The 25,442-nt window shown below is 35.1% G+C and overlaps 1 protein-coding gene across 1 annotated transcript in view; it reads left to right on the top strand.

Annotated features, from left to right (window-relative positions):
• Nucleotides 1–25,442, top strand: part of NEB (nebulin) — a gene marked incomplete in the record, with an annotated part of 137,086 nt that overhangs the window by 89,252 nt on the left and 22,392 nt on the right. Inside the window, 22 exon segments of the mRNA XM_072419086.1 lie at nucleotides 128–238; nucleotides 1,170–1,274; nucleotides 1,801–1,905; nucleotides 2,245–2,349; nucleotides 2,956–3,060; nucleotides 3,144–3,248; nucleotides 5,093–5,197; nucleotides 5,951–6,055; nucleotides 7,215–7,319; nucleotides 11,530–11,634; nucleotides 12,173–12,280; nucleotides 12,420–12,524; nucleotides 13,808–13,912; nucleotides 14,627–14,731; nucleotides 15,424–15,534; nucleotides 17,192–17,302; nucleotides 17,456–17,566; nucleotides 19,427–19,528; nucleotides 19,617–19,721; nucleotides 22,177–22,287; nucleotides 22,578–22,682; nucleotides 25,242–25,352. Coding sequence (XP_072275187.1) covers nucleotides 128–238; nucleotides 1,170–1,274; nucleotides 1,801–1,905; nucleotides 2,245–2,349; nucleotides 2,956–3,060; nucleotides 3,144–3,248; nucleotides 5,093–5,197; nucleotides 5,951–6,055; nucleotides 7,215–7,319; nucleotides 11,530–11,634; nucleotides 12,173–12,280; nucleotides 12,420–12,524; nucleotides 13,808–13,912; nucleotides 14,627–14,731; nucleotides 15,424–15,534; nucleotides 17,192–17,302; nucleotides 17,456–17,566; nucleotides 19,427–19,528; nucleotides 19,617–19,721; nucleotides 22,177–22,287; nucleotides 22,578–22,682; nucleotides 25,242–25,352 — 2,346 coding nt within the window.

Here is a 25,442-nt window from a genome sequence, read left to right as displayed (position 1 = left end):
AAGTGACTACTATAATGTGCTTCTATATAATAGTAATAATGTTCTTATCAAAGAAGTAGTTCATTATTGGTTTGAGGTCAATGGAATTGTATAAAAACTGTATTTTTGACTTTGTTTGTTGTTGCAGTCTAACTATCTGTACACCACCCCAGCCAAGAAGATGTGGGACAAATACCACGTGGTATTGGACACCCCAGAATACAGGACTGTTCAGGAACTAAAGACACATCTTAGCGAGGTAAGCTATATATATAGTTATGAAGGCTGTAGACAAATGTAGTAAAAATCAGTTTATGGCTGAGATTTTGCATGTCTACAGATAAAATACACATAATTCAAGCTATTTACTGATAGCTATTGATAGCTACACATAATTCAAGCTATTTACTGATTTACTGACTTAGCAATTTCAAAGGTCAGAAGTCACTAGATGTCCACCTGACCGCACACTCTGCCACCTAGCCTTTAAATCGGTATAAAGATAATAATATGGTACAGCTTAAATGCATCATTTGACCACTGACCCCCCCAAATTCTTTAGCTAAAGAGCCTGTTTCAGAAAGCTCAAACTGAATACAGGAGAAATACATTTTTTTATTATAACTTAAGGTTTACTTTATAATAATTTCTGTATCAATATTCAAAATAAGTGGCAATATTCCAGACATAAGTGGCTTTGTTTAAACACTACACAGCATTTAGTATCACTTTGAAAAGTAATACCTAGCATTACAATTAGTAAACCTATTGTTTAAGATGAAGTACAGTGTTAAAGACAAGCACTTTACAGAACAAGGGAAAACTTAAAGTAATGTAAAGTCAAAAAAACCCTCCTTCACTTCAGTGACCTTTCTCCCCAATGAAACTTGCTTTAAAGTGCTCTACAAACTTTATAGTAAGTGGCATGGCAAGAAACTACAGCAGAGGTTGATCTCTGTAAAACATTTGTAAAGCCAGGAGCAGAACAAGCAAAGATTTACATGTTTTATCTCTCTGTCAGCATATTGATCCAGGACGTTAAATGTGACCCTGAATAATGCCTGAACAAACATACATACACACATTTAATATATAATAATGTATTTGATGCTAGGTCACAAATCTTAAGATTATTTTCTGTTTGTTTTTCCTTATATTTAATAATAAAAACAATTGCCTTCCATGTTTAGAATGTATACAGAGCTGCTGGCAAGAAGCAGAAGTCAATATATACCGCCGTACTAGAAACTCCAGACTTTGTTAGAGCCAAGAAAGGACAACTACTCCAGAGCCAGGTGAGATTCCTAAACTGGTAATATATTATTATAATAAAAATTAAATAGAATAATTAGCAATGGATCAGTCAAGAAAATGGGGTAAAGTGGTAAGATGTACTTCTTTAACTAGTGTGTAGCTGAGCTAAAATATAATGTCCCTGTTTATGAAACTATGATGACCATTGTAATCCACTGGATTGAAGGCCTCGATCTACCAGCCACACAGGACCAACTTTGGGTGGTGCTCATTCCATATTAGATATGGACATTGATCTGTGTCTTACTTTACACATGAAATAATTTATTTCCCTACCTGACTCTTCACCTGAAAGTTGCTCTGATTCTAATCTTATGTCATTGAGACAAGAGATGAAATAAAATCTCTATAATAAAAAGATAAATTTACTTGCTGTCTTGAAGAATCTACTAGCTGCAGTCTGCAAAAATAAAGTGGGAAACAGTAAATTTGTGCTTTAGTGGGGAGATATACAGGTATTGTGAAGTTTTGCTCAATATAAACATTGTTTGTATTTTTTTATTCTAGTACATATACACAGAGGTTGCAACTAAAGAGAGACCCCATCACCATGCTGGTATAGAGAGACCTGACATCAAACTTGCTAAGCATGTCAAGGACCTGGTCAGCGAGGTAAGATTTTCACATCTGTAAGGGAATATAGACAATGAGGACTGTTTTTAAACCAGTGACTTATTTTTCCTTTATTTATAAAGCATTACAAAGTAATGTAGAACATAAAACCAATTATTCCATGTCCTCCAAACATAATTAATGGTATAGTGTGCCTACCACACCAGAGCCAGTTTTGGCAAGCCAGTTAAGTTTCCTGTACATTTGGAATATTTTTGCAACAGCTATGAGCTATTAATTTGTATTAGTAGGGAATGCATTAGAAGTTGCTTACATTTACCATGTATTTTTATTAGATGGTATATAATTAATGAGAAAAACTATTACTTTTTCCCCCAGAAAAAATATAAAGCACAATACGAGAAACTGAAGCACAAATATACCACAGTGGCTGACACTCCTATCATCCTGAGAGCCAAGAAGGCCTACTTCAATGCCAGTGATGTAAGTATTCTGTAACCTTTTTAGGGACTTGCTTGTTGAGTTGCCTGGGTCTGTGCAGTCAAACTCTGGAGTAATGCATCAAAAATGGAAAAATATGCACTTTGGAAGTCAAATGTGAAATATATACAAATAAAGGTACCAATAAAATGTTTTTTAATCCTTGAAAACCTTAGCTTTATACAAGTGAGTATTCTCAGTTAGGCCCATATTCCTTAAGGGTGACGGGGGCTATAATTAACAGTACTATCTTACCTGAAAAGTCAATAGTTAACAAGTTTAAAATGAGCCATCCACTAGCCTTGTGTATATTATGTCAGCACTCTGGCTATCACCACCCATTTGCTGCCACCATCACCAAGTAGCTAGAGTGGAAGACTTGCTCTTCCTGAATTTTTTACAACATTATTTTTCTGCAACAATGAAGCAAAACCATTTGACTGGCTAAGCCAATATCTCTCAAAATTCAATTCACCTAGATCACCCCAAAGACAAAATATTCCCTTTAGGAGATCTGACTCTTTTGTGTTATACAAAGCCAAGTATAAAATAAAGAAAGGGTCAACCGTACTTAATGTATACTATTTATAACACTTCTATTCTCTACAGCTCCGCTACAAAGAAACCTTTGAGAAAGCTAGGGGTAAATACCACACTGTAAAAGATGCCCTGGACATCATCTACCACCGTAAAGTCACTGATGACATCAGCAATGTAAGTGACCAATAGGATATGTACATTCTTCCAATTATCTCAGTTCTGAAATCCTTATAAATAATTTTATTTTCTCTTTTTAGGTTAAATATAAAGAGAAATACGTTAGCCAGCTGGGTGTCTGGAGATCCATTCCCGATCACCCTGAATACTTCCATCACCGTACAGTGACAGATTCCGTCAGTGACGTAAGTTAAGATTTTCAAATTATATATAAATAACACAATGACAAATTAAATTTAGAAGAAAAGTAAGAATTCCATGCTTATTGGAGAAGGGGTCGGTCCTTACCAACTAAAACCCTCGAGAAATCAACAGCACAAAACCCTTAGGTTAATTTCTTACAATGTTGGGAGGACTGATGTCCACCAGATGGTACAGCAAATTTCTGTAAGTATACTGCATGTATAGGAAGGAATTACTCAGCATTCCTATATAAAGTGAATAGAAATTCATATTTTTTATATGTAAAAATTCATAGATATCAGTAAGATTATATCTAGCATAAACATCTTCCCTTTATGCCGCTCTAGTTAACATCTTCCCATGTACTGTTAAATAAAGCCGTGTGCAAGGGAGCAATGCGTGTGGGATCAGCAATTTGCCTGCAGCATTGGGGCATTTTAACCCTTACTGCAGCTCCTAGTGTGTAAAAAGGCAAGCAAATGCATTACTGTAAAAAAATTCAGAAGGTCCACTTAGTATTTAAGGCTGTTCGCAATTATAATAGAGAGTGAATGAGGGAAAAAATCTAAGAGCCACCATGCTGATTGGGAATTAGTTGAAGAGCCTCTTAAACAGAAAATATTCTCTCTACTCTGAGCAGGATACAGAATTTCATGTAGTCACTCACTGAGATTGATTACAAAAGAAAAAGAAATGGTTTTACCTTAAACTTTACCTACCAAATGCTTTCTAAAATTAGTAATTAAAGTGAAGCTTTGTTTTCTCTTAATACCTTGTCTGTGTTAGCAAACATTCTGTTACTTTTTTCACATGATTAGTGTTTAGGGAAATGCTCACTTTATTTGCTAACGTCCGTGTAGCAGTAAAAAAAATCCTTATATCCTTTGTTAAACCAATCCCAGTAGTGTAGTGCCAGCATGTTGGTAGATGAACCTAAAAAATGCCAGGACGCACAAAATTATATTCCTTTAATTGAGACATAATACCTGTTGCAGAATAAAGCTTTATTAAAGAATTTTCATAAAAAGAACAGAGACATAAATAACGAGGTACATACATTAAAAAGTCAGAAACAGAAATGCAAAAGTAACAAAGTTCTACTCCAATATTACAATGGGCCTGATTTATTACAGCTCTCTAAGGCTGGAAAGAATACACTTTCATCAGCGAATCTGGGTGATCCCAAAAAATTTGGAATAGATCTGAGGATACAGGAAAAAAACATTTGCAAACATAGCAAATGACTTTAGCAAACCAATTCCAGGTTTGCTGGATCACACAGCTTCACTGAAGCAAGTGTATCCTCTCCAGCTTTGGAGAACTAATAAATCAGGGCCAATAAGCCCCACACAGCAATAAAGAGAAAAAAAACTCCACAAAAACAAATGGAACAAATCAGACATAATTTTAAACACTGTGTATCACAAAGTTGGTAGGTGGACAGCACAGTGATGTTCCACATATTAGCAATGCAACACAAGTACAATACAAGCCTCCATTAGTGATTTGGAAAGCTCTAGAATGGCTCACAAGTCTGTAATAACAAGGAATATTTTCCTGGTGTATAACTTCACTGAAATCTTCCTATACTGCCATTTCGACTTCTTTTTGAAAGATGCCTAGCTGAACACAGGGTAAATGTTCCAAGCGAAGTTGGAATATGATGCACCACTTGAATAAACTTTGCATAACCACTCTTAGAAAACATTTACATTTTGGCTATAAAAAATTTACATTTTGGCACATTAATTAATGATTTGTGAACATGTGGTGTAAGGTTAATGAATTAAATCAAATTAATTAAAATTGAAATGTTGGTGTAATAACATCATGCTTTTGTTTGCAGTTCAAATACAAAGAGGATTTGACTTGGCTGAAGGGCATCGGCTGCTATGCCTGGGATACACCTGACCTGACTCTGGCTGGACAGAACAAACAACTCTACAGTGCAGTAAGTACACACACACGCCACATACCTTTTTCAGTGAAGTTTACTTTGAAGTAGAACTTTGGCCAACGTATAAAGCTATATATGCGAAGTACAAGTAATCTGAGCATATACCAGTAACTATAGCAAGCGGGGACTTTCTAAAGACTTTATAGAGTGACAATACTTTTGCTTGTGTAGTGGAATTATTTCAGCATTGCCACCCTGGCTGCTGTTGTAGATGCTTAGATGTTAGCGACAGTCTAGATGTTAGCATTGGTGAATAGCCATGGGTAGTTCTGCCCACAGTCTACTATAATGAAAGCATTGTTCCACTTGTAGGAGCTTATGTAGTGGATGTGAAAGCCTTGCAGCACTGTCTAGCAGGGTGCAGGGAGAATCCAGCTCACTAGCTGAATTTACTGTTTTTACTGTTTTTTGTAATGCATTTGTCCTGCTAGCATGATCAATGCTATCTATCTATATGCAATCTATTTGCTGCATTCTGAGTCTTCAGTTTTCTGCCATAGCAATACTATAAATCTTTCACAGTTATGATTTTTTCATGATAGTAATTAGGTACACAAATTTAGCCTTGTTTTAATATAGCAACAAGGAAAGTGACCCAGTCACTAGACATACTTCAACTTGCTGTAGTTTATTACTGCAATGTGAATTCTGATTTATATAGGTTAATGTTCTTTGCCACATTATATAAACCTATTTAGAAGTAAAGATGAATAAATAGTGATTGATCCTTTTCTCTACTTTCACAAGTACAAGTACCGGGAGTCCTTTGAAAAGACAAAGTCCAAATTCCAGTACACGGCGGATACTCCTCTGTTGAATCACTTCAAGTATGCTACTCAACTGGCAAACGAGGTGAGGTGACCGTTGTCTGAAGGGCTTCTGGATCAGTATTTATTAGTTTGCTGACATGGCATCATATGACACTATAAAAAGTATGTCTTCTGAGAATTAATATAAGAAAGGCAGGTTTATAACATAGCTAAAAAGTGTGTAAAATTCTGACCTAGGTAACTTGTGACTTTCCATCTACAGGAACAACTGCCTTGACATTACTGTACTTCTAACATGTTGTAGCTACCATTGCTATACCATGTCTGATACACATAAATAATTGAGAAATGTGCTGGATATAGTACCTGGCCAAAGAGACACTAGGGGACATTTTTGCACAGAACAAAAATACCAAAATATTGTTACATAAAATGTGTAGGGACACTTCAAGGCCAGCACACTAAATAAAAAATCTGATTCTAACCAATTGCAATAAAACTGTACACTTCATAATGATTATTCTCGTACCTATTTTGTTATGTGTTTAACAATATATGGAAGCCAATGTAAATTCAGCTTTCATAATCATAAAGTTCTGATTGATTGCAACCGGATACTACACTCCACCCCATTTCATTTTTGTTTTTAAAAAAGTCCAAAAATGTATCTACTGTTTTTGTATCTTAGATTGTGGATGTACAGATAATACTTTAGCAAACTAGTGTTCAAAAATTCCCATTGGGAGTACAGATTATAGAAAGGTATAGAAAAGATAAAGTACACCAGATTCAGTCACAATTCAGAAAAATAGTTTTATTCTTACCCAATTTTTGAAAATGGTATTAATGAATAAAATATGTAACACGGGTATGCAATTTTGTATGACTTTAATGGTTATTTAGAGTGTTAGCTTGCTGTAGCTTTTGTTACAATCGAAAAAATAATTCTACCTTTTCAAGGTATTAGTCTAATTTATTTGCTTACTTTTTGTGCAGTGAAGGGCAAATATATTTTAGTATATATATGTACTTAATTCCTCTGTTTTTCTCTACAGATTTAAAGATACCTGATATATTATTTCTTTTTTTAAAATCTTTATTTTAAGCTATTTAAATATTATTTCTTAAGTTAAATTTTTGTTTATATATTTTAAGTTTTCCAAAATCAACTTTTGACTTCTGTTTCTGAGTTTAAATTATGTTGTCATTATGCTACAATTTCTCTGTACTGTTCTGAGCAGAAATTATACAAAGCTGCCCATGAGAAGGAAAAAACGCACTACAGCATTGTTGTGGATGACCCCCGAAACCTTCTGGCTAAAACTGCCAGTGAACAGATCAGCCAGGTAACAAGGTTGCCCATTGCCAGTTGATGGAGGCTGGTGGCCCGTCTGTTCCTCATCTGCCTGGGGTGTCATCAAGAAGAGAGTCTTTCTCTTGGTTCCAGTGTTCTTGCCACTCAACTTGTCCCCCATGTTTGAGTGCGCCTATTCAAAAAATACTTTTGGCACTTGGCATTTTCATGGCAAAAAGGGTTTGATAGTTCTGGCATTTACATCATAACAGACTAGAGATGCTGTCCCTTTAGTTAGCTCATAATGCTCTGTATCTAATGCTCATAATGCAGAGTATCATTTGTTTTGGGGTAAATGTTAACTTGAACAAATATATATAGATAGTAAAAATTAGATGTAAAAATATAACAAAGACTGCAATTTGTCCTTTAGATATGAAACCATAAAACTACCTCTAAAATAACCTATTCTTCTAGCCTATTTGCCATGGCTTACCTTGGGACAAAAAGTATTTTTCTTTGCCTGTTTCCCTGCACATGCATTTTGAGGGATTTAGTGCTGTCTCACATGTCATCAGTGTTCTTCGTTGGTCTTTGCATGAACAGAAAAAGTACAAATCTACCGCAAAGAAACTGCTCGAACATGGCTGCAATGAAATTCGGAGGCCAGACATGTTGCGGGCACTCTCCAACACCGGCATGTGGAGTCAGGTAAACCCAAGGATAAAAGCTCTGCATGGGCCATTACCCCTTGCTTGCCAATACAGCTAAGCTTTTCATAGATGTAGCTATGTAAAATAATGTAGTGCTGCCCACTAATCAATGACAAACCACTAGCCTAACATTGAACTGTACACTGATGAGAAAATAAAACCTTGTTCACAGCAGTGTACTTATAATAATATTTTTGTCATGCTGAACTTTTGGAAAACTTGTTCCCATATACATTGAAGCTGTATTTCAGAAATGAATCATTATATAGCCCCTGTTCTGCAGAAAGGTACCTGATGAGAATCCCTCTACACAAAACACTTCACGTATATATATCAATTTACATATAGGCAGCAGGGTGGCTTAGGGGTTAGCACTCCAGCCTTTGCAGCGCTAGGTCCTAGGTTTGAATCCCAGTCAGGACCCTATCTGTGTGGAGTTTGCAGGTTCTCCCCCTGTCTGCGTGGGTTTCCTCCCAGTTATCTGGCTTCCCCTAAATTGACCTTAGATGACACATGACTATAGTAGGGACATTAGATTGTGAGCTCCTTTGAGGGACAGTTTGTGACACGACTATGGACTTTGTACAGCGCTGTGTAATATGAAGGCGCTATATAAATACTGTATAATAATAATAAATATATATCTATATATACTATCACGTATATAGGAAATTGTGCACCAGTCCAAACTTCTTATATGTGACATTATAGCTTGGCATAAAAACACAAAATATAAAAAAAAATAATAGATTATTTAATTGTATTAATATTAAAAGTATTATCTTTTACAAATCTCAAGATATCAGCACTCACTGTTCTTTGAAAATCTCTTTACTGGTGTTCCAAAATTATCAACCAAAATTTTCCAAATCTGGACACACAAATGAAATTCAATTTGTCTTATTTATCTTTGGATTTTTTTTCAGTCAGCCTGGCAATGTTTTGCTATAGACATATATGACTAAATCTGTAAGAGTTGGTTACTTCTCACCCCTACCAACCTTTTAAAAAGTTAGGTGGATGAAAAACAAACTATCTGTATGTATGCATACCAGCAACTACAGCACAATCAAATTACGATTCCCATCCAAATGACACCTAAATGTAAATTTTCAGGCACAGGTATCTGGAAACCCACTGTTGATTTTCCATTGTACCCTGCTTTCTACAAACGGGTTCCACTGGACTTGGAATATATTACATTGAATTAATGTTCTGAATTAAAGCAAAACTAAACCAATTTGATGCTAAGATGCGCCACCATCTTCTTCCTTCTTTCCTTCCTTATCCCAATCTTAAGCCATCTTGACTGGCTGGGCTGGGATGATTCATTCAGTCCCAGCATCCACAATGGAAGTCTGGATTGCTAGGTATTTCTAATAACAAACCCTGAGCCACACATGCACAGCTCTGTGAAATTTAGCAGCAGGGCAGCAGGCAGTTAAGAATAATTATTACAGAAGGACATCGCTCTTCTCGTTCTGCAATAAACACCTACCTGATTGCCAATAATAATATTAATATTAAAAAAAATAATAAATAATAATAAAAATAATAAGGCAGGACTTTAGTTGCACAGATGTTGCATTTACTGATCAGCATTGGTAGATTAATAAAAGCTTGCTGTTACTTGCCCTTCAAATATTCCAATTAAAGATATAAAATAGTGTTTTCTACTCTATTCTAGTTTCATTGCAATTGCAGAGCCATTAGAATAATATATGCAGTATGGAGTGGGTTCATGTTTGACTGATAATGTCACCAGTTTTATAATGAACAATTGGGAATAATCTCCATGCAATCAATGAATAAGCCACATGTAACCAGCCCACTTACCAGAAACAGAAAACCTAGCAATCCCCTGAGCACGTGTTCCTTTCATTGGATAATTAACAACAACCCTAACACAATAATTTGCACAACCAGACCAGTACAACAGTGTCACTAAGAAAATGTACCCTACATATAAGCCTGCACCACTGCAATGAAATAATCAATTCTCAATCTAGATGGGATGGAGGCTATCACTGCAGATACTGGATCTACAATACCACTTGACAGCCATTTAATTACATATTATCGTAGGCAATATTGACTGTCACATGCTGTCCGTGTGATGTTTTTTGTTGATGTGTAATGTTTTGTGTTGATGTGTATTCATGTGTCGTTAGTGTTGTATGTTTTTGTGCTTTGAATTGCATGACTTTGATGGGAAAAAAATGATTCATTTTGTAAACTGGGATTGTCACAGGAAGGCAAACTTGTTCTCTAGGAATATCAGTGCTGTTTAGATTTGCAGCCTTCCTCTGTTTAATTTCCTAGAGAACCTCCAAAGCAATAATCACAAGAAATTTAGCAGCTTCCATGCAGCATTAGGCAAGCACACAACTTGTATCACAGCAGCGTTGCAAGTAAAATATTAGTTTGCCTTCTCTGAAATGACAGTCTAACATACAACAGTCTAACATGAGTGACAGGTACACTTTAAGGTAAGCCATTACAAAAGTCATTGTTTCAATTGTGCATTGCAATATAAGAATCTTTTTAGAACCATATCTTTGCTTTCATGTTTATGGTTTGGCTTTCATTTGCATGGTTTGGCACTCATGATCAAGTACATTGTACAGTATGCAATACTGATATACTGTAGATAGATAGATAGATAGATAGATAGATAGCTTGGTGCGTACTTCATACCAGTAATAATGGATAAGTGTTCTATTTAGTCTGAAATGCAAAATGCACTATAAATAAGTTTTATGGTTTATTTATCACAAGCAAAGTGCTTGCTTGTGATTAGAAGATTCCCAAATTCAACATGTTCCATTTCTTTGGTAAATCAATGCCATTGGGTGCTGGAGGAATTTACATCATTGATTTGGTCATACTAGTAGTAGTTAAGATACTCTCCTGGTGCTGATACAGAGAACATTCTACACAGTAATGTATAGGTCCATACACGTTAAACCATATATCTGCATAAATATACTGTACATACTGAACTCTATATATATACATTGCAAATAAGCACATCACATCATTTCAAAGTAATATCTGTTAACCGTATAATTCCATATGGTTCAGACACCGAGACATCATCTAGAGCACAGCTCATGTGTCAGTATTGCATATTGTATTGAATTCATTTCTCTCTAGTGTTATTGGGATCATTTGCAACATTACTATCAACAGGTTTGGTTTTGTACAAAAATGTTTTATCTTTAAGATAAATATCTTATAAGTTAATATAAAAAAGGTATCTGCTTGTGAGCTACAGATTCCAACAACCATTGACTGATTAGAACTCCTAATTCACTGCTCACATCTGTTTACTTTCCGTATTCCAAAGAAGACTTCTGATAATTGGTTGTGATATACTAACCTAAAAAATGAATACAAAAAAACAAAACTGTTGGCAATGTTGGCAAACCATCTTATATAGTGGAGAATATGTATTCAAACGGTGAATTATAACTTTATTTAAAATACATAACTTCAATATACATTTTTGATTTCTGGTATAGCTGTCTATCTGTTTTTTATTACTAGTGGAAGTACAAAGAGCTCTATGAGAAGCAGAAGGACAAATACACAACTGTGGTCGACACACCAGAGCACAACCGTGCTCAGAAGGCCGGAAAACAGATCAGTGAAGTGAGTTTGGTTACATTGTTTGCCCAGAAGGCCCTGGGCGAGATTGTATGAATGGTGCCCATAAGAAGCCTTGTTGGTGTAACTATTCAATTTTTGTAGCAGTAAAGTTTTTTGTTTAGCTCAGTTAGTTAATGTTTGCTCCCATTTTTAATATTTGCCTTTCATTTTTTGGGATCCAGGTTGTTCTTATTTAGGGATTTTAAAAGAATAAAATGTAGCAAACGAATACTATGAGCTATTGTAAATCGATTATAATTAATATAAGTGTAATATAGCACGTTAGCATATTTTGCATACAAAACAGATTTTCTGTCATCTAATTTGCTACTATACATTGTTTGCATTACCTTATCAAGGCTGCTATTCGAATTTCCCTTTATATAGTTCTGTAAAGAACAGTGGGTTAGGAGGGAAGGATGAACAAAGAAGCAATGCAGAATTACAGATCAAGCAAGAATTGAAATGTTGATGGTGTATACACCTAAACATAAATGTGATTTCTGTCTGGTTTTCTGATGTATGTGTTTTATATTTGCAGATCATCTACAAAATGGACTGGAACAAGGTTAAAGCCAAATCGTACACCATAATCCATGACACGCCAGCACTGCTACATGCACGGAAAGTAAAGGACAAGATCAGTGAGGTATGTGTATGTTAGTTGTCATCAAACTATGGATTCTGTAGACAACAGTAATCTATATTAAAATATATCTGAGAGTTAGGAGTCTAAAACAATTTTACTATGTGCAGTGATAACATTTTTGTGTGTTCATCTTTTAAAGCTGAAATACAAAGAACTGTATGAGAAGAGCAGAGGACACTGTACCATGGTGCCAGATGCTCTTCCTATCAAGACAGCCAAAGACGCCTACAAAGCCATCAGCAACGTAAGTGTTTACTTCTCTCATTCTTTTTTTTTTCTTCTTTCCAAGCTCTGCTTTTACTCCCTCTATCTCTTTCTCTAAACCCTCTTAAAATGAAAGATCAGACAAAAAGTATTTCTTTAGGTTTCAGTGGAGTAATGTAAGGTTTAATTTAGAACTTAATATAATTAGTATTACCGGTAATTGCTGCCCACAACCTGCAATGATTTCCCCTCACTTTAGGCCATTCTGTGACAATCAAGGACTGGCCATGAGAATAGAGTTCTTTTGTCTTGTGTAGGTTCCTATAAAGATTTCCCTAGTAGTTTCACATAATAATGTTGTTCTCACTGATCTCTTAAAGAATTCTTCATAGGTATATATAGATAATGGTTTACTGAGAGGTTAAACATGAAGTTATGTTGCCAGTCAAGCCTTCTCTACTTACTTCTACTTTCTCTTTACTACCTTCTCCACCTAAGGGAAGACTGGGCCAGGGTCAGAGGGGCATTGTCCTGTGGGCAAAAACAATCAATATATGATTCATAGGTAATCATGAGTGGAGATACTCTGCCATTCACACCTCAATTACAGTTGGACCTATGGTCAGTTACATCTTCTGGATATTTTATAGCTATCATCATTCTGTTCAGATCTGTAATCTCTTACCTTTACATATCTGGGAGCAGGGTTAGACATAGGGAGGTGCAAAGTGTGCTTCTGTAGGAGGGCCTTGGACCACCCTCAGCTAACAGGGGCCCTGATAGGGGGCCAAGTCCGTTCTGCAGCAAGGCCCACTGTTTACTATGTCCACCAATGTCTAAGAGGTTATTTAATTGGGAAAAGGAAGTCAAGACTTTAGGAATATGAAAGTGTGACATGAAGAATATTAGGGAAAAGTTGTGATGATGGCTTCTAATTTTTTTTGTTTAGGAGTTCACATGACGTGTAACTCATTAGGAACTTCAACATTTACAATGCATCCCTTACTCACCCGCTTTTAAACATAAGTTTTGTAGGTAAAAGTGTTTCCTACAATAAATTTTGTTCCACCAAACACCAACCTTTCACCATGTACACTGATCATTGCAGGACATTTTGCTGTTGTGTGTTGCTCTTCTATAAAAAACTGTCCCAATGAAAGGCCTGTTTGGTTGTATCTGCCTCCTAGTCCTCCTCTATCAAACCTTACATCTATTTCTTTCTCTCCCTCTGAACCGTCTCTTCTAACAGGTCTTTGACCTGCTGCTAAACATTTATCATACTTTATCCTCAGTTTTCTTAACAAAGTTGTTTTTGTATGACAGCTGGATTATAAGAAGAAATATGAGGCTACCAAAGCTCACTGGGAATGGACTGTTGAGAGACCAGACTTCCTGCAGAATGCAAAGTCTTCTCTACAGCAGAGTGATGTAAGTGACATAGCATGCATTGTGACACAAACTCTATGTTCTAAATTGGTATGTTGGTTGTCCATAAGCAAGGCCTATAATCAAAGTACATCACTTCAGAATTTGAAGACAGTAATTTGTATGCTGCTGACCCTATTAAATGTACTGTTCCTTTTTATTTTGTAACTTTAGATCTTTAGTCCTTACTCTAAAATTTAAAAAGGCAAATTATATTAGTCTACATCTTTGTTACCTGCTAGCATATGTTTGCGTATTTAAGAAAAGTGGTTTGCATTTTAAGTGGTAAAATAATATCTACCACCCCCACCATATATGTGTTTGAAAAATACTTTTTTTGTGTCTTAATGGCTCTAATTCTTATTCTGGAATCTTATAAATGTATTGGGACATGCACAGCACTGCATTGATTCCCAATGATTTTATTCTAGAGTAAAGATTATTTTTACACTTTAAAATATTATATTGTTATTGTTTACTGCTATAAATTAAAGATGTTTAACTTTAATCTCTTTTTTAATTTATTGTGTTCGGAAATGTTTATCTGCTTACATCACTTCATAGTTATAAATATATATATATATATATATATATATATATATACCGGTATATAGCCAGCTAGTTGAGTTACTTCTCTCATTTGTTAATTTGTCCTATTCATCAATGTGCCGAAAAATGTACCTCATTAATAACATTAAACTTAATGTGTCTTTTCAGTATGAATACAAACTGGATAGAGAATTCCTGAAGGGATGCAAGTTGTCTGTTACAGATGACAAAAACACTTTCCTGGCCCTAAGGAATAACGAAATGAACAGCAATGTGAGTTTAGCATCATAGTGAAATATATGTTTCATTTGCAAAAAAAATTAGGGGTAGAAAGTACATAGATAGGACTTCATAGAACTTTTAAAATGTAGACAGACAGCTATCCTAGTCATTGCCGAAGACACCACCCTGCTGTTATAAAAATATGTTAAGCATTGAAAAATGTTTAGAAAACCTATTTAAGTTTTGTAGAACTGCAGAACTGTAGTGTTTAAGATTTGATGGCATTTATATACTTTTACTTGCCAGGTAACAGGGTATGCTCTATAGGCTTAGTGACTTTCGCTTTAGCACTGACACACCTCCTGCCTACAGCATGTCACCTTTTAATAATTATTATTATTATTATTATTATTATTATTAATAATAATATACAGGCTTTATATAGTTCCAACATACCCTATTACGCAGTGCTGTACATTAAATAGGGGTTGCAAATGACAGACAAATACAGACAGTGACAAAGGAGGACCGGACCCTGCCCTAAAGAGCTTACAATCTAGGACCTTACTTAGGACCTCTACAACCTTAGTGTTTTTTGTTTTTAGATATTTGCAGGAACAATTTAATAGTGTAATCCACCTATCTGAAACAAACCTCTGTTGCACATGACTTATTGATTAAGTTTCAGTGGATGTATCAAGATTGGTTCATGGATAAAAATTGGTGTTTTGATTTACTTATAGGTGAAATACAAGAAGAAGTATGACAGAGGAACATACCAAGGGGAATTTGGAATTGTTGCAGATACACCTCAGATCATCCATGCTAAATCCGTCAGCGCTCTTGTATCAGAGGTAGGTTCTGCTGCTGGAATATAGGGAAAGGGTGTTTTTTAAAGCTTATCACCAATGGTCTTCTGATATTATTCTAGTCAACCTGATAATGTTGTGTGTGCTGATCTGGGGCCTTCTTTCAACGCCACTCCATAGCATTTCCAAAACACACTATCTGCATCAATATGGATATTATATCACCCTATCAATGCACATATATTTTCCATAAATTAGGGTTCATGCACAAATGATAGCTAGTCATTCAAACAGTTGAATTAAGAAACAAGGTGAAACATAAAATGCACAGCAATATTGGTTGATATCGAGATAGGAACTTCAATCAATAAAATGAAAATAAGATTGTTAGTAAGTAAACCCCTATGGTAATCTAATACTGGTTAGTGCATAATACAGTAATTACAAAATAGCAAAACAATGCAATAATAATATAGGCCCCTATAAAACAATGTAGGAATATCTCATAGCTACCTGCTAAGATGTTAATATATACTTCAGCAGCCTGCTTCCTTCAGAAGAGAGCTCCATCAGCTTACCTAAGGAGATAAATCTGGAGCTGAAATCTAAGTTTAGGGGTCAACAAAAGGTCCAGCTGGGTCATCACCCCAGCCCATCTGTCCAGTTATGCATCCATCTTCTACTAACTCAGGCTTGATTGATTTATTACCCCGTGAGGGTCCTACTGGTAACCACTTTGGTATGGGAACTAGATCTTGTGTACTGACATCTGTTTTATTATCTGTTTGTTTATTGTTCCTTGGTTGAGGTTCTTTTATAACCACCGATTAGGCATCCCCTAGGTGATCCAGAAGGCCAGTACAAGAAAAAACAGGTTCCATGTTTACCCACAACATTCCTACACATATACACCCATATACATTTACATTATATATACATATATATCTATCCACATATATCTAAACACAATCTTGAGGTGCAACACTTGTATGAACCTGGTTTACAAGACTTGATCTTCCTATACATTCATCAAACTTCCTCCACTGATCTTTCATTAAACACTGTGCATACGGCATTCTGAGCAATTTTATTTGGGGTCCTAGTTTATAATACCATTGTTACAGAACTTCAGCTTTTATCAGGACCATATTTGAATGTGTTATCCAGAAAGATTCCCCGAAAAATCATATCATATCTAATATCATATCATATCATATCTAATATTTTGGGGGTTTTTAAAGCTAAGACCTTTGATGCACCAACATAGAAAATTCTTCAGGCCTTTTTTAAGTAGCACTGGCAATAAAGTAGTTGAAAGTACAGTGAGCTTTCCTGTACCATGGGAAAAAGAACAATATCTACAATAATGAACACATCCTTAGAACACTATTGGATGATCTTAGACTCCTTCTACTACCCAACAAACCAGCAAGTCTTTTCCTGTAACAATTATAAAACCTTTATCTGTAAAACTTTTGAAAAAGTCAATATTCAGGAAAATGAAGAATAAATCAAGAAATTGGCTCAATATTTGGAGATAATAAGGAGGTATTGAACCTCATTTGGTACCCTGATTTTTGTGTTCTGCAACATGTATAGTATTTGTCCTACAAGTCCTACAAGTAACCATGAAGGCAGAAGTGAGACAGGAGGGAAAAAAACAAATATGAATTAAAATTTAAACCTATAATCTGTTTTTCAGAACAAATACAAGGAAGAAGTGAAGAAGCATCTGCCACATGGCTCATTCACCACTCTCCCTGAGACCCGTGACACAACTCATGTCAAAGAAGTCACTAAGATTGTTAGTGAGGTGAGTGCTACGTAGTACATAAGATTTCATCCAACTTCACACAAAACGACTCAGACAACATATTTTATTAAATCTAGTTATAAGACTACATACTAACCCAGTTCTGTATGTAAGGTGTGAGAAATGTAACTTTATCTCAATCATAATTTACAGAAACAATACAAAGAAAAGTTTGAGAAGGAGAGAGGCAAATCCAACTACGCCATCATGCAGGAACCACCTGAGGTGAAGCATGCAGTTGAGGTGGCCAAGGCCCAAAGCAATGTAAGTAAAAACAGTTTAAGACTTCAGGTTTCATTAGAGGATCTTTATCACAATTTCTTTTTTTTATTTTCTGACAGCATGAAATATGCTGTTTTATACAGATTTAGATTATTTCATCCTGTTAGATTTCTTATAATACTAGAGGGCATACCTGCATTGTAGTCCTAAATGCTTTATATATATTTATATAAAAATAATTGCAATTACTATAGTTATTATGAAAATACATATGTTTTTATAAATATATATATCTTTACATATTTTTAGACTATATTCATATGTATTTATATATTTATCATAGATATCTACATGTATTTATTATAAATATATATGCCTGTGTAGAGCAGCTGAACTTAGTTAACTCTTGCCTAACCGAAAAATAATAATTAATTTAAAATATGCTTATTTATTAGCTCATATAGATGTTTTAAACATTTGAATCCCACAAACATTTTTTAGAGCTAAGTGAAAGATGTGTGCCATTAGAAAGAATGATTTTTTAGGGGAACAGTTACTTTTAATGCAAGCTCGCCAGTGTCAAACTGCCAGGGATTGCTATATTCAACAGCTAATGCAATATACAACAAAGTATGTGGTCTAAAATACAAAAAAAAAAAAATTCAAGGAGAGGCAAATATCAATATTTTTCTTCTACTTTTACAATGTTGTACATCAATTTAAATAATATTATTCCTTATGTGGAATATTGAGTCATATGCAGCGTATTTGACCCTATTAATTTTATCTTGTAATAAAATTCCAATGCAACAAGTGCCAAATCATGTTCATATAATATTATTATAGTATTTTTTCTTATCAGGTTAAGTTATTTTGGTTGAATTATGGTTCTCAAATTTATTCGTCTGCCTTCACTTTTGGCAAGTCCTGGGCGCCGGAGGACTTGCAGGACTTGCCAAACATTCACAGTTTGGCAAGTCCTGGGCGCCGGAGGAGCCCAAATGAGGGATGGGGAGTAGGAGAGGCCCCATAAAAGGCTGGTGTCTCTCATCCAATGTGCCCCAATTTTGGGGCACTCCCGTCCCTAGTAAGGTGGGTTGAATAGAAGGATGCTGCAAAACATGTAATTGTGAGGTCATAGACCATGCATTTCATTGTATGATAGGATAACCTGTTTGCATCGTTGTGTCCATTTAGGTCTATAATGCCATGGACATAACGGTAATTAAAATTTGAATATGAGAATGATTTAAAACTTAGGATATCATTCAGACCTGGGTGGATGTTAGAGATTGCCCTGTGCTTTGCACGTATTTAAATTAGTTTGTAAGATCTCTTCTGTGACTAGTTTATTGAAAGTATGAATATGAGGATTACTGGATATAGGTGGGTAGAATTTTGATTTGGGTTTTCTTCGAAATGGGTTAATTGAATCTGGCTGACTCATAGGTATGAGGTTAGACCCCAATGTGCTATTTCCTTCACTTTAAGTTAGTAGTTCGTAAATATTTTTAAGGACTTTGAAATCCTCAGATTTGAAGTCATTAAATTCTTGTGTTCTTTGTCCTATATTGGGTTCTAAGGATTTATTACACATGGTTTTAGAGTAGGAGATCTTCCAAAAAGATGATGTCTTTTATTATTTCAAATTTATTTGGGTTATTGGATGGACAAAATGAAAGGCCTAAATGAAGGACTTCCTTTTCTATGTCATTAGACTTATTTGTGGACATATTAATAATGCCGAGTTTGTTAGTGGTTAGCTCGTTTTGGTTAGGTATTGGAGAATCAAGTTTTTTTGTTGTGTTACAGGTGATGCCAATTGGAGATGAAGAGAACCCGAAAATGGTTTCTCTTTTTTTTTTTGCTTCACATATTTAATAAATACGTTTTGTTTCACAGATTGCTTACAAGAAAGCTGCAAAGGCTAACCTTAACTACACCACTATTGCTGACCGACCAGATATTCAAAAGGCAACTCATGTGACTAAACTAGTCAGTGATGTAAGTACAACATAGTTTTCATTGTGCTTAGTGCCACAGTGTACTTTTTGGGGCGAGAGTAACGTAACACTTTTATTGGGTTTCTTAGATCCATTACAAAGCTAAGGCCCGTGAAGAAGCTGGCAGAGGTATCTCTATTCTTGGACGACCAGATATTGAACTGGCTCAGGAAGTGTCCAAACTTACAAGCCAGGTGAGAAAAAATATGTTAGTTACCCTAATAAACCTACATCACAGAATGACAAACAGATGTCCTCGCCATGCTAGTCATTACCACATAACATAGCTTTAGCTTTGAGTTACACCTGTATAGTTTCATCCATTGTCCACATTTGTTTTGTTAATTTCAAAAAGCACAACACCCCTGATTTAGGTATTTATTGCTGTGTATGACCACTTAAGGGATATTTTCCCTCACTATTTGTCCTTATGATCCTTAGCAGGGGGCAGAAAGTGTAAAATGGTATGGTTGTCACAAGATCCTCTAAAGAAGGTTCTTGAGTAACAAATAGGAGGGCATTTTCTTTCACTTTGGAGAGATTTCGTTTTTTTTTTTTCAAGACAGGAAGTAAATGAAAATCTCTCTAAAAGGATACAGAAAAATTTTTTACAACTTCCTACTCCACCCAAAACAAAAAATACCATGACTAGAGTTACATTTTAAACTGGCAATTTGTCAAGAGTTTGTACTGCCACAAAATACCTTTTGTTCCAATTAAAACTTTCTGGTTTTTAAAAAATCAAATAGTAAAGATTGATCACATGAGGTTTAGTATAATAATGTTTGCCAGAACATTAGTGTTTTGTTTTTACAGACAGTTTTGTTTGCAGTAATGTTTATTTTCTATTTAAACTTTTTCTTTTATTACTCTTCATTTTATTAATTTGTGAAATTTGTATACCTATACCTACTATAAAAGTAAAACATATAAACGATAATGCCCTTGATAGAATGGGTAAAGCATGTTACACAAATCCATGAGAAGCAGGCTTGTCCAGGTAGCCGTTATTTTGCAATGTAAGCATGAGAGTGTGAGCTCTAAAAAAGGGCTATCTTTGGTGCATCGCACCAGGTCTTCACTGGGGCACTTTACAAGGAAAAATGGCAATATTATTAAACCTCATATACATTAATTCAGGTAGCTGTGAGTAAGGTACAAACTCTTCAAAATCAGGACGGTCCAAAGGTAAGGGATGGCAGAGAACAAGGGTAGTCAGGAGTAGAGGGGAATCGGTAATAGGAGAAACAGCAAAGTACACAAACAGGCTCACTGGTGCACAAGATCATAGAAACATGGGGTCACAGATGTACAAGGTCCCAGAGTCTTGGGTAACATGAACATAAGGGTCCCTGCAACATGAATACTCACAAGGATATCGAGGGTCACTGAAGCACAAAGGGCCACTTGGCGCATGGAGGGTTATAAGAGCACAGAGGATTGCTTGAGTTATAAAAGGGTCATAGCAGCATTTAGTACAGATGGTTAGTTGGAGCAGGAATCACAAATTGCAGCAAGAGGGATCCTGGCACCAGTGTAGTGATGCTTTGCTTGAATGCTGAGCTATGTGTTGTTACTCCTTAGTTTCTCCACCAACCAGAAGAGCTGTCTGCACACCAGGAAGCACGGGTGGCAGGAGCAATGTTTGCCTGGTTCTGTCCACGACATACCTGATTTCAGTATATAAACAGGCAAGAGGTTTGCATTTAATACAAAATGATCTAACACATATTTTCTTTATTTCTTTATACCATTTTGAAATATTTTTTGGAACTTAATCACTTGTTTTTTTCCCACAAGCAAAGACCTTTCACTAATCACAATTGATCTCAGGGTCTCTTGAGGCTTCTGTAGACATAGCAAGCTTTACTAATCTGACCTTTTGCTGCCAATTTTAGGCTGAGTATGCCAAAGGAAAGCTGAGGGGACATGGAGCAGCGTCTTATGACACCCCCATGATGAGGACACTTAAGAAAGCTAATGAGCTCACTAGTAATGTAAGATATGCATGCTATGCAAAACTGTGAATGCTAAGTTCCTGTGGAATTGCACTGAGTGAAAAAAACCTGGGGGACATTTATGAATTAGGTGCCAAAACAGACTCTAAGCGTGCTTACTTTTTGCTATGAGTATCCTGTGGCCCCTTTTATTTAAATGCCTCTAAAAGTGTTTGTGACTGTTTCATGATAGGAACTGAATATTGTTTTATTTGTGCATGACCTATGTATAACAATTGCATTCTTGTCCAAAAAACTACGTCAATGATACAGTATGTGTATTTAAAATAGGGTATTAAAAAACAAGAAGACAATTTTTTTTATGCCAACCTATAAATTGGTTGAAAATCATAATCTTTTTGATGTATATCTCTCGCAAAACAAATATAGAAAATACACATAATTGACACAGTTTGTTTTGGAAAGTGTGGTACCTTTTTTCCAGAAAATATTACATTTAAAATGTAAGATTTAGGGCTTTAAAGCATGTATCGAAAATATAATGCAGAATTGTATGAAAGAACATGAAACTTCATTACTGATGTATATCGTCTGTTTTAGGTGTTCCAGTTTGCTTAATGCTGCATTTTATGGGGATCTCCAATCTTATGAATTTATGGAATTGTGTTTTAATAATTGTTGTTTTTTTCAGGTAAAATACAAAGAACAGTTTGCAAAAGACAAAGGAAAGAAACCACAATTTGATCTCAAAGAGGCCAAAATCTATGAAACCTTGAAAGAAGCTAATACCCTCGCTAGTGAGGTAATGTTGGATTTCTGTAATACAATAACATTTCTGTTTATCCCTTTAATTCATTAATATTTTCCCTTTAAAAACATTTCAAGTACATAAAAATCCATTAAAAAAAAACTTAAAATCCATAGTTCCCTACATCCTTAATCTTAGGATGATTTACAACTTGCCTGCAGGACTAGAGAAATACACCTATCTCCACCCTTCTCGTCTACTCAGTCCAGTTCTCTAGACTACACATCACCATTTTCCCTTATCTCCATGTTGAAAAATATATTAAATCACTTATTCCACAATAGGTGAAATACAAAGAGAAATATGAAAAGGAGAGAGGAAAAGCTATGCTGGACTTTGAGACTCCAACCTATGTCACAGCTAAAGAGGCTCAGCATCTGCAAAGCGAGGTAAGGTTATTGAAACTAAAATAGGAGTAATTTGCACATATATATATTATATATATTGCATTTTCATGGGCAGAAATAGGAACTTACCCTAGATGACACAGATGGGAAGAATCTTACCCTTTACGTTAAAGTTTATTTCAATAAAATAGTTGTTATTTATTATGTTAAGTTTAAATTAATCATGTGTATTATTTTATTTTTCAGTGTGTGGACTGTACTTAGTATTCTTGTACTTTGGTGTACTATAGTATGTGTTTTTTGTTTGCTAATTTGTTAAATGCAGATGATGAATAAACATGGTAACAGGTTTTATATCTGATAAATAGACTGTCACAGTAGTTTAAATGAATGAAGGAAATATCTTGAAGTTGATATTGTTTTTGTTAAATGGTAATCTTATACAAGCTGAAATATGCATGTATAGGCAGTTTAATGTACCGTACATTAGCATTTATTCATCTTTCATTGTATTGTTTGTTTCATTGTAATTCCCTTAAATTCGGAAAACAAAAGAATAAAAAAGCAGGGCTGAATAGAATCGAATCTTACTCCACCTAAGAAGCAATTACAGAAAAACAAACATAAGAAGGAAAAGCTAGACAGACATTTACTTATGGTCTTTCCATCCATCTCAAGCTGTGATTTGACTATTGGTCATCCAAAGGGTCTTGTTCCCTCTTCACTGCTCAATTATTATAGCAATCTATTAACAAACTTCATAAACTCTTTAGATAATCAACACGTGGCAGAGACAAAAAGAGAGAAAGTTTTGTAGAATCATTAAAATTGTGAATTACCATTATACATACTAAACTGGTGTTTTATGACTTTCATACTCATTTTAGGTTTTCATAGAAAGCTTTAAATATTGTTTTTATAGACAAATTTTTTAGTTAATAGGTAATAGAACACTTCCGAAGTTTATAATGATGTCTGTGTCCTCTCTGTAAGGAGAACCCTCCTTGTTTTTTCTGCTAACCATTGTCACTAAGACAGGAAATCATGAAAAATTCTAAATTTTTCAGTTATCACCAGAACAAGAGATGAGGGGTTATATTGTAATAGAACATCAGGTATTGTTAAATACTAGTATTTATATACCGGTAGTTCTAAGGACAATAGTCTAAAACAGGCTTTCTCAACATTTTTAACATGAGGGAACCCCTGAAATTACTTTAACTACAATTACTATATCCACAGCACAAACATATTAATACCTCTTGTATTGCTGGCCATTGAGAGGAATACCACCTTTACAAAAACAAAAATATAATTGGTGTCAGTGGTAATTGACCTGAGAGGCAAAAACTATTCATTGCTTTAGGAACCCCTAAAAACCTTTTAGGAACCTTAGGGTTCAATGGGACACTGGTTGACAAGATAAGAATCCCTCCTACTTTGTAGAGCATTCTTCTGGGACAAAAAGGGATGGGAAATTTCTGTAATGAGAGACATACATAGAAACTTACCATGACAGGTGTATTAGTTCTTCCCTACTGTAACCAAAAAGTTTTTAAAAAAAAATTACATTCACAGTAATGGAGTAATATCAGTCCGTGTAATTTTCTAGCTTTACTTTACCCTTCTTGTGGTGCCTATTGCATGGGTTCTTTCTGGAGTAACTCTGCATTAATCCTTTGACATTACATTTGATAATTCCAACATAAAAGAAAGCCCTGCTGAGTTTCTATACACTTTGCAAATTAATTTTTACTGTATATCAATCAATAATAGTAATAATAATCAATAATAATAATTAATTAGAATAAGCTGCGGAACAGAATAAATTTAAACGGTTTCATAAATAAAGGAACTTGTTTGAGTTATTAGGTTTCTTATATCCTAAAGAGTGTGGGCCTGACATATTAAAGCTCTCCAAGACTAGAGAAGACTTCTGTGGGGGATCCAGCAAACTTGTAATGGATTTAGTCCAAGACTGGAAACATTTACCACCTTTTTACGGAATCCATTCCAGGTTTGCTAAATCACTCATCACAGATTTCCACTCTCAGGAAGCTTTATAAGGTGGGGTTCTTTAGTTCAGTTATCTCACTCCAGCCCCACTGTCCCATATGTGGCAATATATTATAATATATATCGTTGTTAGCCAATTATAATATATCATTCTTCAATGTCAAAATCAGCAATTTGCATGGGGCTAGGGGTATGTACTTCATTATATAGAAAAGATGAGGCATAGAGGTGTGCCATGAGTGATGCAGAAGGAGGCCATTGATATCAAAGATATGAGCTGACATCTAAATGCCTGCTATCAGCATTACTGTTCTTTTATTTTGTTTGCTAACTGTAAAGCCAATCATGCAAAGTGAAATAATGTACATTGGCCCATAGCAGCCAATCAGAACTTTGTCATTTAATGTAGTCAGGGGCTAATAACTGACAGCACATTTTCTTGCCACTCTGTTAGAAAATTATTACACTGATGTACTTCTATATATGCATGGGTATAAATAACTGAATGCGACATTCATTTCAAGTTAGATGTAACCAATTGTAATGCAATACTATATGTGATATGTTTCTTCCTGCCTCTATTAGAAAGAATATAAGAAAGACTTGGAAGAGTGTATTAAGGGCAGAAACCTTGCTGGTTTGGAGGTTACGCCATCACTGTTACATGTCAGATATGCTACAAAAATAGCAAGCGAGGTAGAACCTGCTCTAAACTTTATCACCACAATCAGTAAAAATAATACCACTAATAACCTCTAAATTACTATATTTTTATATTGTTTTTTT

Source organism: Pyxicephalus adspersus, chromosome 7 (assembly GCF_032062135.1).
Source record: "Pyxicephalus adspersus chromosome 7, UCB_Pads_2.0, whole genome shotgun sequence".
Taxonomy (NCBI): Eukaryota; Metazoa; Chordata; class Amphibia; order Anura; family Pyxicephalidae; genus Pyxicephalus; species Pyxicephalus adspersus.
This window is presented reverse-complemented; position numbering and strand designations above follow the sequence as displayed.